At 22.6% G+C, this 12636-nt stretch overlaps 2 protein-coding genes across 7 annotated transcripts in view; one reads left to right on the forward strand and one right to left on the reverse strand.

The window, feature by feature from the left end:
- LOC117174241 (ubiquitin thioesterase trabid) overlaps positions 1–4479 on the reverse strand; it is a 37672-nt gene extending 33193 nt beyond the window's left edge. For 2 of the 6 annotated variants that reach the window (XM_033363143.1, XM_033363139.1), the window contains exon 1: positions 4028–4209. The gene's annotated coding sequence lies outside the window, so the exon portion shown is untranslated. Of the gene's footprint in view, positions 1–4027; positions 4210–4267 lie in introns of those variants that run through there. The other 4 variants (XM_033363140.1, XM_033363141.1, XM_033363142.1 and 1 more) reach the window with 4 other exon arrangements.
- A 4340-nt stretch (positions 4480–8819) lies between these two features.
- The window catches only part of LOC117175072 (NADPH-dependent diflavin oxidoreductase 1), a 12782-nt gene continuing 8965 nt past the window's right edge, over positions 8820–12636 (forward strand). Inside the window, exon 1 of the mRNA XM_033364614.1 lies at positions 8820–9051. Coding sequence (XP_033220505.1) covers positions 8966–9051 — 86 coding nt within the window. The 5' untranslated portion in view covers positions 8820–8965. The remainder of the gene's footprint in view (positions 9052–12636) is intronic.

Raw genomic sequence — 12636 nt, forward strand, 5'->3', positions numbered from 1 at the left:
AATAAAAAACGTCCATCTGATAAAAGTATTTTATAATTTATTACTTGATTATTTAACCCTTTTCAATTTATTAGTTTCGGTAGTTTCGGTAGAAAAGGAAAAGAAATTAAACTAAGAAAGATATTCCTACTTTTTCAGATGAAAACATTAATTTTTCACACACAAAAAAAAAGAAATTTCCAACATAATGGTTAAATTTTCAAATAAATATTTTGATTTTGGACCAAATATTTCAATCCTCTACAAACGTTATTGAATTTTAAACCAAAAAAAATGAATTTTAAACGAAAAGGATCATTTTCATTTAAAAGAGTGTTCTAATAATATATAAATAAATTAAGAAATAATCAAATAAAAAATATGTAAACTAGATAAAATAATTTAATATTATTATTTATTTATTATTTAAACATTTTTAAGTGTTTAGATTCGAGAATTTTAAACTGTCGGCAATTTGATAAATTCGGGAATATTATTTTTCGGGAATCAGTATCGAAATTTTAGTTCGGAATATTGTTAATTTATTTTGATCATTTAGACTTTAAGGCTTAAAAAGATTAAAATTTACTTTAGAATACAATAATTCATATTTAAATATATAAAAGAACTCTTCTCATTATAAAAAATAATTTTTAACCAGTTTAATTTAACTAAAAACAACGAATTTCCAAGAAAATACATGAATTAATTTTTAAACACAAATTTCCAAGAAAATAGTTAAACTTTCAAATAAACAGTTTAATTTTCAACAAAATATTTCAATTCTCTATCAAATGGATTGAATTTTAAACGAAAAATATTAATTTTTAACAAAAAAGATAATTATTTTCATTTTAAAAAGTGTTCTAATATTATATAAATAAATAAAATATGAAATAATAAAATAAAAAATATGTCCAACAGATAAAATAATTTAATACTATCATTTATCTATTATTTAACCATTTTTGAGTGTTTAAATTCGAGAATTTTAAATGTCGGCAATTTTATAAATTCGGGAATATTATTTTTCTGAATTCAGTGTCGAAATTTTAGTTCAGAACACTCTTAATTTCTTTTGTTAATTTAGATTTCAAAGCTTAAAAAGTTTAAAATTTACTTAAAGATACAAAAATAAATAGAATTATATAAAAAAAACTGTTTTCATTTTTAAAAAAATCATTTTCAAACAGTTTAATTTAACGAAAATACATGAATTTTCAATTTATTAAAAAAATGTCAACGGAGATTATACCTACTTTCTTAGATAAAAATTAATTTTTTAAAACAAAAAAAACAAATTTGCAAAAAATTAGTTAAATTCTCATATAAATAGATTACTTTTAGACCAAAGTAATTGAATTTTAAACGAAAAATATCATTATTTTCATTTTTAAAAGTATTATAATAATATATAAAAAAAATAAGTAAAATAAGAAATAATAAAATAAAAAATATGTCCACCAGATAAAGTAATTTAATATTATTTTTTATTTATTATTTAAAAAATTTTATGAGTTTAGATTCGAGAATTTTAAATTTTCGGCAATTTCATCATTTTGGGAGTAATATTTTTCGGGATTCAGATTACTTAAAGATACAAAAATATATATAATCATATAAAAAAAATTTTTTTATAAAAAAAATCTTTTCCAATCACTTTATTTAAATTAAAGATGACGAAATTTCATCAAAATACATAAATTTTCAATTTATAAAAAAAAATTTAACAAAGAATAGAATAGATAAATGTTTAAATAAAAATTAATTTTTAACAACAAAAAAAACAAATTTCTAAGAAAATAGTTAAATTCTCAAATAGTTTAATTTTAGACAAAATATTGGAAATCTCTACCAAAATATTTGAATTTTAAACGAAAAATATGAATGTTTAACAAAAAATATAATTATTTTCATTTTTAAATAGTGTTCTAATATTATGTAACTAATAAAATAAAAAACATGACCAGCAGATACGATAATTTAATGTTATTATTTATTTATTATTTAACCATTTTTAAGTGTTAAGATTCGAGAATTTTAAATTGTCGGCAATTTTATAATTTCGGGAGTAATATTTTTCGGGATTCAGATTACTTAAAAATACAAAAAATATATATAAATATACAATTTTTTATCTATAACAAAAATTAAATAGAAAAAAGACTTTTGGGTTCACCATTTTAAGTTTAAAACCCTTTTTGTTATTGAAAAAAAAATTTTCAACCAGTTTAATTCAACTAAAAACGACGAATTTTCATAAAAATACATGAATTTTCAATTTATTAAAAAAATTTCGAAGAACAAAATACATAATTTTTTTTAATAAAAATTAATTTTTTAAACAAAAAGAAAATTTTCCAACGTAATGGTTAAATTTTCAAATAAATTGTTTCATTTTAGACCAAATATTTCAATTCTCTACCAAAGTAATTGAATTTTATATGAAAAATATGAATTTTTATCAAAAAAGATCATTTTCATTTTAAAAAGTGCTCTAATAATATATCAATAATATAAGAAATAATAAAAAATATGTTAAACAGATAAAATAATTTAATGTTATTATTTATTTATTATTTAACCACTTTTAAGTGTTTGGATTCAAAAATGTTTAATTGTCGGCAATTTTGTGATTTCGGGAATATTATTTTTCGGGATTCAGTATCGAAATTTTAATTCGGAATATTTTTTATTTCTTTTGATTGTTTATATTTTAAAACTTAAAAAGTTTGAAATTTACTTTAGGATACAAATACATATATAAATATATAAAAAAAAACTTTTCTAAAAAAAAAATCATTTTCAATCAGTTTGATTCAACTAAAAACAACGAATTTCCATGAAAAACACATGAACTTTCAGTTAATAAAAAAAATTTCAACGAGGAATAAAATACATAATTTTTTAAAATAATAATTCATTTTTTAAACAAAAACAAAAATTCCCAAGAAAATAGTTAAATTCTCAAATAGTTTAATTTTAGGCAAAATATTGGAAACCTTTACCAAAATATTTGAATTTTAAACGAAAAATATGAATTTTTAACAAAAAAAAAAATCATTAAATTCATGTTAAAATTTTTAAGTGTTTAGATTCGAGATCTAAATATACTATATAAAAAATTTAAATAGACAAAAGACTATTGGGTTCACCATTTTAGATTTAAAACACTTTTTGTCATTAAAAAAATAGTAATTTTCATCCAGTTTAATTAAACTAAAAACGACGAATTTTCATCAAAATACATGCATTTGTAATAAAAATTAATTTAAAAAAAAAAAAAAAAACAATTTCCAAGAAAACAGTTAAATTCTAAAATTAATAGTTTAATTTTAGACTAAACAGTTGAATTTTCTACCGAAGTATTTTAATTTAAAAAAAAAAATATGAATAAAAAAAAAACATTTTCGGCAATTTTATAATTTAGGTAATTTTATTTTTCGGTATTCAGTCCCGAAATTTTAGTCTGGAATATTGCTAATTTGTTTTGATTTAAATTTTAAAGCTTAAAAAGTTGAAATTTCCATAAATACACAAATATTATAATTATATAATAATTATTACATATTAATATTATAAATACAGTATAGCAACAAAGTTAATTAGAAGAAAAAAACCGATTTGTTTCGCCAAATAACATTCTCTAACTAAAAGTTTATAACTATGAAATAAATCAAAAATTAATTAATAAAAAAGCCCTTTTTTGCTTAAATTTTGAATGTTGCTAATCGACAAGCAAAAAAAGCAGACGCACCTAACCTAAAAGATTAGATACACAGACATTGAAAAGTCAACTATTCAATTATTCAGATGAAAATGTCGATTCTCGTTTATAAAAAAAAATCCACACTTATCTGCTTACACTTTTAGAGAGAATCACACTAAAATTCACCACAAATCCGAATCGAGAGGTAAACATATTAAATTTGCGAGTGAAACTAAAAAACTCCGAAAAACATAAATAAGTGATCGAGAAACACGAAACAAATATGAGGTACTTTGAGAAGTGACAAAATAAAAGTGACTTTTTCGATTTTGTACAAACCCTATGTTTTGCTGTCTTTTTTCAAATGATTTCAGTTGACCAACAATTATTGACTCACAACAAATAAATGACCCACTTCAATAATTTTCCTTCGCGTCTCTCACTGAAATTTTCATTAGCCTCGAAAAAAACAGTGGAATCAAAAGCGTAGTGTATCGAGTATAGAAGAAATTGACCCTGAGTGTTATTCTAATTAGAGAGAAACTTATAAGCAACTGAATGAAAATGAACTAAACTCACTTGACTACAGCCACTGCAGGTGTATCCAAAAGATTGTAGTGTCAACTTAAAACGATTATTCAAGACGGTTTTGGAGTTTGAGTATTTACGTAGATGAAGTCTTGAAAAGAGAGAAAAAATGCGGTAAACATCGATAACTCACTTCCCGAAAAAGAAGACACGAAGACACTTCTTTTCTCTCATCAAGAAGTCAACTTTGATTGTGTGCGAAAGTGTTTCCGTCGGCCATTTTTGAACACACAGACTCCCTGCGCAGGTTCTCCGGATTCTCAATTATGTTTCCACTACGCATGCGTCGCAACGGTTGGTTCATTGGCTCTTGCTAGTGCGCGGATTTCAAATTACGTTTATTCCCCTATGGCAAATTTTGAACAATTTTAAGAAGACTGTTTTTGATAAAATTGCTTGCGAAGCTAGAATCTGGCAGCTTGAAATATCGATTTTTAAGTTTCTTAATCGTTTTCTTCAATAACTTTTAACACCAAAGTTATTTTTTGACCTCGAGATATGAATTTTCAATGAAGAGGATTACTTTCCTACCATAAATGAATAATTTTGAATCCACGGGGACAAATTTTTAATTAAATTGGTGAATTATCGATTTAGAAAAATGACTTTAACTGAATATTCAAATCTTTAATAAAATTATTAAACTTTCAGGAAAATACATGAACTTTTCATTAAATAACCAAATGGAATAGTTGAGTTTTTAGTTTGAAAAACTATTTTTTTAGCCTAATAAAAACGAATGATCAGCCGGTTGATTTTTCAAAAAACTAGATTAATTTTCTACCCACATAATAGACAAGATTAATTTTATACCCAAAAAGATTAATTGTGATCAAAATACAGGAATTTTCAATTTATAAAGAAAACATGTTTAGTCAAGAACTTAGCCACATTTTTCGGTAACAAATTTATTTTAAGCAAAAAAAATGTGTAACGTAATAGTTAAATTTTAAACCAAATAATTCAGTTTTCTACTCAGATAGTTGAGTTTTCAACAAAAAATAAATAAACTTTAAATTTAAAAAAGTAATTTTCATTTTTAACAAACGAATTTTCAAACACTTTTTGCAACTAAAAAAAAGACATTTTTAACTAAATCGTTTAATCGTCAATCAAAATGATGGATTTCCAGCAGAAAAGATTAATTTTATATCCAAACAGATGAGTTTTTTAAAAAATAGATCCGTTTTCATAGTATAAATGAAAAATTTTTAGCTAGAACTTAGCTACATTTTTAGATGAAAAATTTATTTTCAACACAAAAACAGAAATTTCTAACAAAATAGTTTAATTTTAAACCAGATAGTTCAATTTTTTACCAAAATAGTTGAATATTCTACCAAAAATATTAATTTGGAAGAGGAGTTAATTTTCAACGAAACAGTTTAATTTTCAACTAAAAAAAATCAATTTTCAACCAAAAATAGAATAAATTTTTAGATACAACATTTATTTACACAAAAAAAAAATTCTAACAAAATAGTTTAATTTTAAACCAAATAGTGCACTTATCTACGGAAATAATTGAATTTTAAACCCAAAATATTAATTTAAAAGAAGTTAATTTTTAACGAAACAGTTTAATTTGTAACTAAAAAAGATCAATTTTTAACCAAAAATAGAATTGGCAAATTTTAAGTTAAAAGTACTAATTTTTTTAAGAAACGAATTTTGAACCACTTTATTTCAACTGAAAAAGATGAATTTTTAACTGAATTGTTAAATCTTTAATCAAAATGATGAATTTTCAGCAGACATGATTAATTTTATACCCAAACAAATGCATTTTCATAAAAATAGATAAATTTGTAATTTATAAATAAAAAAATGTTAACCAAGAATGGAATAGCCACATTTTCAGATTTTAAAAAATGTCATAAGAAAAATTTTAAGAAAAAAAGTTCAATTTTAAAATTAGTAGTTTAATTTTTAACCGAATCGTTTAATGTGCCAGCAAAGTAGTTGAATTTCCAAACAAAAAATATATTTTGAACAACAAATTAAATTTTCAACCAAACAATTAAATTTTTAATTCTAAAATATTAATTATCAATCAAAACTATTTCATTGAAAAAAGGAACTTATTTTTAAACACTTGAATTCAACCAAGAAAGACGAAATTTCAACAAAAGAATTAAATGCTCAACGAACATGATAATTTTCAATAAACAAGAATAATTTTTTATCAAAACAGATGAATTTCAATAAAAATATATAAAGGTTTATCAAAAAAATTAATTTTCAGCAATATAGTTTAATTATCAACCAAATTATTGAATTTTCAAATCAAAAAGACTAATTTTTTACAAAACAGCACAATTTCCAAATGGAAAATAGGAATTTTCTATAAAAAAAATTAATTTGCTACCATATTGTTTAAGTTTCAACTAAAATGAAGAATCTTTCAAAAAACTTGATTTTCATAAAAAGAGTTCGATATGCAACCAAAAAGTAGAGTTTTTTAACCAAAAAGAAGATTTTTATACCAAGAAGATTAATTTTATACGAAAAAGATTATTTATCCAAAAAATACAGTAACTTTCAACTAAAAAAAAGATTAATTTGAACAGAATATTTGAATTTTCAAACAAAGAGATGAATTATCAACCAAAAAGTCGAATTTTAAACTTAAAAAGATAAATTTTAACCAAAAATGAATTAGGTTAAATTTTCAGTTAAAAAAATATTAACCAAAAAGATGAAATATTTAACCAAAAAATTAATTTTTTACAAAGTAGTTAAACTTTTAACCAAGTAGTTGTATTTGCAACCAAAAAAGAAAATAATATTTAACCAAAAATAGTTAGATGTTCTTGTCGGGTACTATTAATTTAGTTCAAATTTAAGCGAAAAACCGAGAAAAATGGGTAATTTCTGGAAAGCTAGGAAAAAATAGGAATTGCTTAAAAAAGGAGAAAAATAATATTCTCAAATAAAAAAGTGTCTATTATGAAACAGTATAAGTAACAAAAGGGAGGAGGGAATTAAAAAAATAATTATTGAAAATAGCCCCACGTAATATGTGGCCTCTAATGCAGAGTTAAATATTTAAATTTAACGCTTGATAATATTTTTTCAATATTTTAAATGTTTCCGCTTGAATATTTTTAACTTTTGAGATTCAAACTTTGAAACGTTGCAAAAGTTTTATGAAACTCGATAACCCTGTTTATAAAACCCCTCAAATCGCTCATGAGGGGCCTATTTTTTTTTAAGTCTGTAAGTTGATATTAGAGAACTTCATGCCCGGTTCTTGTTTTCAAAATGACCATAATCGTATAATATATCATTGTTTTATTCTAAAATAATAAATTTAGGAGATTCTGGCTGAGGTTAAAAAATCTGCAATTCAAGAATAACACGGGGAAGCTATTGTCCTTTATAAATTATAAATATTACGGGCTTTGAGCCAAATGAGTCCCGACCTTGACAGTTGACATTTGATGCATTTGATCGAGCGGTATGTAATTTCATACGGATCGATTGAGTAGTATAAATCACAAACATCACGAAAGAGACATTTTTTGTTTTATTTGTAATGCCACGATTGCGCCACAAATATAGGTATATTTAGAGATCCTCTAAAAAGAGTTGAGACATTGTTCCCCCTCCAATGGTCACCGCTCAACCGGAACCTTGTTAGTTTCATGGAGCGCGAAAAGTTTGAACTGTGTAATTCTTTATTATTTGTCTTGTTTATAAAAATTTTTAAGTAAATTTGTTTAAAAATGAATTTTATTACTTTCTCAATAATTTACTATCTTTGTATTACCAGTGGTGCCTCTATTCTGTATTTAATCCTCTTCCAATTTAAATTTGGATTTGAAAATCGCGCCAACTCGAACCAATAAAATTCAATAAAAGATCAACTATTTCCGGTACAGCGGCACCAATCAGAATTGGAGAACCCTGTAAATCGTTCAATCAACGATATTATCAGAGATGATTTATATTATTAAACAATTTCTTGCATTGAAACGTTTCAATCATTTTTACTTTATATTTTTCAATTTGAACCTTCATTTATTAAAATAGGATTTCTTATAAACTTTCACCCGAATTCGAAAAAATTTAAATTGTAGTAGACTGAACGAGGCGGATATTTAAATTAATTTTACTTATTTTTAGTTCGAATTACGCGGCCGTTTATGTAATTTCGTTGACGCGAGGGGCAAGTTGTGACGTCAGCTGGCAAGATGTCTACATGCTGAGGGCCAAGCAATTCCATGGGATGAAACTTTATTTCTTTCAATAATTTGGAAATAAATGATTTTTCAATCAAATGTATTTGGATATTATTTTTATTTTTCAAAAGCTTTACAATTATATACTAGACTTGTTAAAAAAAATCTAATGATTTTAGTATTTAATGGAACAGCTTTTAAAAAATGAAAAATTATACCTGAACACACTTTGAAATTATTTTTTTCCCAAGTTATTAGAAAAATAAAGTTCGCGGATTTGGTCAAAGATAATAATTTCTTTGATTTGGTCAGATTTGGTGCATTGTTTGGCCCTCAGTGTGCAGACATCTTGGAAATCCCCCACTCTAAGCACCTGTGGCGCAGCTGGCTTGCTGAATTGTTGAGTTTGATTTTTAGGTTAGAATATTTAGTTTAATATTTATGCTATTTATTTGAGAGTGTAGAGTGAATTTAGAGGTAATTGCGTGGTGGGTTGCCTTTTTGAATGAAAATGAATGTCACGATTCTTTATGGAAGTGAAACCGGAACTGCTCAGGACACGGCAGAACAGATTTGGAAAAGTGCGAAGAGGTTAGTTTTTTATTTAAAACATTTATAACATTGTGTCCGTCATTGTGCCATGCACCAGCGTTTTTTTATTATTGAAATTATTAAAAAGTCACAAATATGAACTTTCCGAAGTTTAATTGTATACCAAATAATTTGTTTTTCACATTTATGTTTTTGGTTAAGATATTTGATTATCATATAATATGATTTGGTTGACAATTTAATTATTTGGTTGAAAAGTGATCCTTTTCGGATGAAAATTCAACTATTTTGTTGAAAGTTTTTCAAAAAATGTTGCCGAAAATGCGAATTTAAAGAGTCTATTTTTAGTTAAAAGGTCAACTTTTTTTTAGTGAAAAAATAATCTTCTTGGTCAAAAATTATTATTTTCACATTCAAAGTTCAACTATTTCTTGAACATTCATTTTTTGTTAAAATTTGGTTTTAATAGTTAAAAGTTTCAATTTCTTTTTGTTGAAAATTCTTCTTTTTTTTTGGTTTGATACTTTATTTTTTTGTCAGAATCCAACTATTTTATTAAAAATCCATCTTTTTTTAAGGTTTACCATTTTTATTAAAAATTAATTTCTTTGTTAAAAATTCACCTGGAATTATATATTTTTTTTTGTCAAAAATTCATATTTTTGTGGTGGAAATTCTACTTTTCCATCGAAAATTCGTCTTTTGGGATTGCAAAATCAACTATTTGTTAAAAAATTAATTTTTTTCTGGAAGGTTTTTTTTAAATTAATTTTTGTAACAAAAAATGTGACTTCGATTTTTTATTAAAAATTCATCTCTTATGTTGAAAATTTCTCTTTTTTGATGAAAATTAATTTTTTTAACTGAAAATTTAAATATTCTATTTTCGATTAAGAAATAAACTTTTTTTGATATAAAAATAATTTTCTTGGTCAAAAATTATCATTTTTTTATTGAAAATTGAACTATATTCTTAAAAATTCATTTTTTAATCTGACAATTCAATTAATATATTTTTTATTCAATTAATTGAAAGATCAAATTTTTTTCAATTCATATATTTCATATTTTTATAATGGAAATTCCAGTAACAAATTAATTTTTTTTACAAATATTTTCTATAGCAAAAAATGTGATTATTTCATTTTTGATTGAAAATTTATCTCTTATTTTGAAAATTCGTCTTTTTTGTAGAAAAGTAATTTTTTTAACTGAAAATTTAAATATTCCATTTTTAATTGAAATATCAACTTTTTTTTAGTTTAAAAATAATTTTCTTGGGCAAGAATTATTATTTTTTTTATTGAAAATTCAACTAGTTTTTAAACGTTTTTATTTTAAATTCAAATCTTTTTTCACTGAAATATCTGCTATTACATTTTTTTTTTGAAAAATTAACTTTTTTCTTAAATATATTCTTCAAAAAATTAGACAATTGAGATTTTTGGCTAAAAAATTCAACATTTTTGTAGAAGATTGAACTTTGAAAGATTAAAGTTTGAAAATTAATCTCTTTTTATAGAAATTTTACCTGTTTGGGTTAAACAAGCAACTATCTGGTAAAAAATTAATATATTTTAGTTGAAATTTTTGTTTGTTTTTTTGTTGTTAAAAAATTAATTTTTTATGTGAATTTTTTTAATTGAAAATGTAAATATGTACTTGGTCTTTCAATTTATTTTGTAGAAAAATAATATTTTTTATTTGAAAATTCAACTATTTTGTTAAAAAGTAATGTTTTTTCGTGAAAATTCTATATTTTTAAATTCGTATTTTTGGTATGAGAGTTTAGCTATTTGGTTGAAAATGTAATTATTTTTTTTATAAAATCCTGTTAACTTTTTTGTTAAGAATCATATTTTTGGCATGAAAATGCAACTATTTGGTTGAAAATTAAACTACGTTGCTAAAACTTTAATTATTTGGCAAAAAATTTAACTTTTTATTCGAAAATTATATTTTTTATTGAAAAATAATATTTTTAAATTGAGAATGGAACTATTTTGTTGGAAATTAATATATTTTGATCTGAATTTTTTTATGGAAAATTTACCTATTTTGTTAAGAATTCGTCTTTTAGTCTTTTGTTTTGTTTGTCTATTTATTTATTTATTTTTTTAATTCAACAGCTTTTTATTTTATATTAAAATTTTTTTTTCGTAATAACAATTAGTACTTTTTTTAAAATTGAATTTCGGTGTTAAAAGTTGTACAGCTTTCTTAAAAATACTTTTTTTCAGGATTCATTTAGTTAAAAATTCGTTTTTTCTTTGCTGAAAAATTAATTTTTTTTTTTAATTTCTTGGGATGAAAATTCCACTACTTGGTAAAAAATTTAGTAGTAGTGGAAGGTTGTTGAAATTTGAACTGCTTTCTTAAAAACTTTTTTTAGGATTCATATTGTTAAAAATTTGTTTTTTCTTAGCTGGAAAATTAATTTTTGAAACTGAAATTTTAACTATTTTATTAAAAATCGACGGATTTTTTTTTTTTAAATTCATCTCTTTCTGTAGAAATTTAACGTTTTTGAATCAAAAAAGCAAATATCTGGTTAAAAGTCAATATATTTTAATTGAAAATTAATCTCTTTTATTTCAGCAATATGTTTTTTTTTTTTTGAAGATTCGTTTTTTTTCTTTGTTAAATTTACCAGCTTTTTATTTTAAATAAAATTTGTTTTGGATATCAATTAAAACGTTTTTATTTTTTTGAAAATTGAATTTCATGGTTGAAAGTTTAAATGATTTCTTAAAAAGTCTTTTTTTAGGATTCATTTCGTTAAAAATTCGATTTTTCTTAGCCGAAAAACTAATTTTTGAAACTAAAAATATAACTATTTTCTTAAAAATTCTTTTTTATTTTTTTAAATTCATATTTTTCTGTAGAAATTTCATGTTTTTGGGTTAAAAAGGCAACTATCTGGTTAAAATTCAGTCTATTTCGGTTGAAATTTAGTCTGTTTTATTTCATTATTTTGTTGAAGATTTTTGTGTTTTTTTTTTTGTAATATCAATTAAAACATTTTTATTTTTTTAAATGTAATTTCTTGGTCGAAAGTTGAACTGCTTTCTTAAAAATCCTTTTCTTTTTGATGAGGATCCAATTAGTTAATAATTCGTTTTTTTAGCCAAAAAATTAATTTTTGAAACTGAAAATTTAACATGTTGTTAAAAGATCATCGGTTTTTTTTTCAATTCGTCCCCTTCTGTAGAAATTTTGCTTTCCTGGGTTAAAAACTAAATATCTGGTTAAAAGTTAATATATTTTAGTTGAAAATTAATTTCTTTTATTTCAGCAATATAAGTATTTTTTCGTTTAATTTACCAGCTTTTTTTAAATTACAAATTTTTTTAAACATTAATTAAAATATTTTTATTTTTTGAAAATTGAATTTCCTGGTTGAAAGTTGAACTACTTTATTAGAAATACTTTTTCTTTTGAGGATTCATTTAGTTAAAAATTCGTTTTTTCATAGCTTAACAATTAATTTTGGAAAATGCATCTATTTCTGTAGAAATTTACACTTTTTGGGTTAAAAACAAACTATATGGTTAAAAGTTAATAAATTTTAGTTAAAAATGAGTTTTTTTTATTTCAGTATTTAAGTATTTTGTAGAAGATTCG

Source organism: Belonocnema kinseyi, chromosome 6 (genome assembly GCF_010883055.1).
Source record: "Belonocnema kinseyi isolate 2016_QV_RU_SX_M_011 chromosome 6, B_treatae_v1, whole genome shotgun sequence".
Classification (NCBI taxonomy): domain Eukaryota; kingdom Metazoa; phylum Arthropoda; class Insecta; order Hymenoptera; family Cynipidae; genus Belonocnema; species Belonocnema kinseyi.